The sequence below is a fragment of the Eimeria maxima genome, genomic scaffold (genome assembly GCF_000499605.1).
Source record: "Eimeria maxima Weybridge genomic scaffold, Emw_scaff2381, whole genome shotgun sequence".
Lineage (NCBI taxonomy): Eukaryota > Apicomplexa > Conoidasida > Eucoccidiorida > Eimeriidae > Eimeria > Eimeria maxima.
The window spans coordinates 1-1773 of NW_013565239.1; the positions used below are offsets into that span (position 1 = coordinate 1).

A 1773-nucleotide genomic window follows, 5' to 3' on the forward strand; every position below is an offset into this window, starting at 1 on the left:
GGCTATGGTGTGTGAGCGTTGGCAGATTTTGTTTGGGGTGTGTTAGAGGTTGTGACAAAGAAGGAAACAGTGTGTTTAGCGATGCAGAAGGAATGCATTGGAGGTGCGAAACCGCGTGGATCTCTCTGTGTGTGGAGATGATGACAATTGGACATTTTGTTGGGGTGTGTGGGAGTTTGGTATTTGCTTCTTTTCCAGAGTTTTTGGTGTAGGTGGGTTTGGCAATGTGGTGTGCATGGGTATGTGTTTGTGTGAGTGAAGGTGGAGAACGAGACTATACGATTAGATGGTTGGGAGGTGCGTTTTGTGAGGGTGTGTTTTGGTGTGGCATGCTTTGTGCATGCGCTATGTTAGTTGAGGATATTTGGGAGGGAGGTAAGAGGAGTGCAGCATTGGGTTGGTGATATGAAGGTAGCTCTGGTTCTAAAGAGTTGCACATGTTCCAGATCGTATGTGCTTTGCATGGTTGGTAAGTGGCATGGGTAAGTGTTTGATACTTGATAATGTGTTAGTGTTCTACGTTATAGGGGGATTAGGCTAGGCGGCGCGCGTGGATTTGTTTGTGTGAGAGACGGTGAAAAGGGAGATTGAATGATAAGATTGGGATGATATGCGTTTTGCTAGGACATAGTATATTGCAACGTGTTTCGTGCATTAGCTGAAGGGTTGTGAATACCTTAAAGGGAAGGCTACAGCATTGGCGTATTGCGGTGGAGATGGGAGGGTCGGTGTGGGGTGTATGTTCGATGAGGGCAGATATGTCTCCGATTCGTCGGAGTACATGTTTGTTGTTAAAGCAAGGCTTGCTGTCCAGGTAGTTGTTGGAAGGTGGTTTGTTGCAAAGTGTGTAATGCTTGGGGATTTTGTTATTTGTGTTGTTTTGTTGAGGCGTGTTTGTTGGGTGTGGCGGTTGCTCTACAGGTGGAGGTGCGTTGGCAGTGTTCAAGGGCGTTTGTCAGTGGGCTGAGGAGCACGTAGGTGGACGCATGTGGGAATGCTTGGGAGTGAGCTGTGCGTGTTTTGGAGTGGCGAATGGCAGCTTGGATGTGTTGGATGATGTTAGGAGCGTGTTCAGTGGTTGTGTGGGCTTGTGGGAGGATGTGGGTGTTTATCGTTCTTGGGAGAGATGGAGCAGGCAGGGTGCGTAGGTCCTATTTGTGGCAGTGTGAGGCATCTTTTAGGCGGTTCAGGGAATTCCTTGAATTTGCACGCGAAGCTTTGTTGGACGTGTTTAACGTTTGTGCTAAGGCATAGAACGTGTGTTCTGACGATGAGTACTTGAGGAGCGAAACAGGAGTTCTGTTCCTATCGGTGTTCATATAGGGATGATGTTCTCTCTACTGCCAGCCTCTGGAATTCCACTGTTTTGAAGGAATCGCGTTTCCAGACCTTCAGATGCTCTATCTTGTTGGCTTAATTAAAATGTGCTTTATTAACTACTATTTCGAGACCCCCGTCACAGAAAGCCATTTCACACGTAGTCGTGCTCTGTGTGGGTAACGGCCTAACCGTCGGTGGCCCTATAGCATAATTTTTTCCCAAATGGATGGCAAACGTGGTGAGGTATTCGTTATGCATACCGGTGCTTGTCATTAGACGACCAGGTAATTCAGAGCACCAGCACAACAGTATCTATCAAATCTTCAGGTGCGGCTGTGCCTTAGGTCCCCGATAATCACTGCAGCCGAGCACGCAAATGGACTAAGAGGCTAGTATAGTATTCTGAGACTTACGATTCTGAAGGTTGCTTTCAGCGCTCAGCGATCTGTACAG

The 1773-nt window shown here is 47.6% G+C and overlaps 1 protein-coding gene across 1 annotated transcript; it reads left to right on the forward strand.

Annotated features, from left to right (window-relative positions):
* Positions 1 to 46: 46 nt before the first annotated feature.
* Positions 47 to 1254, forward strand: EMWEY_00058320 (hypothetical protein; the record flags this gene model as incomplete). Its single annotated transcript, XM_013480825.1, has 5 exons — positions 47 to 164; positions 262 to 306; positions 659 to 728; positions 922 to 1004; positions 1165 to 1254. Coding segments are annotated over 5 exons (406 nt in total), but the record flags the coding sequence as incomplete, so codon positions are not given.
* Between the last annotated feature and the right edge of the window lie 519 nt (positions 1255 to 1773).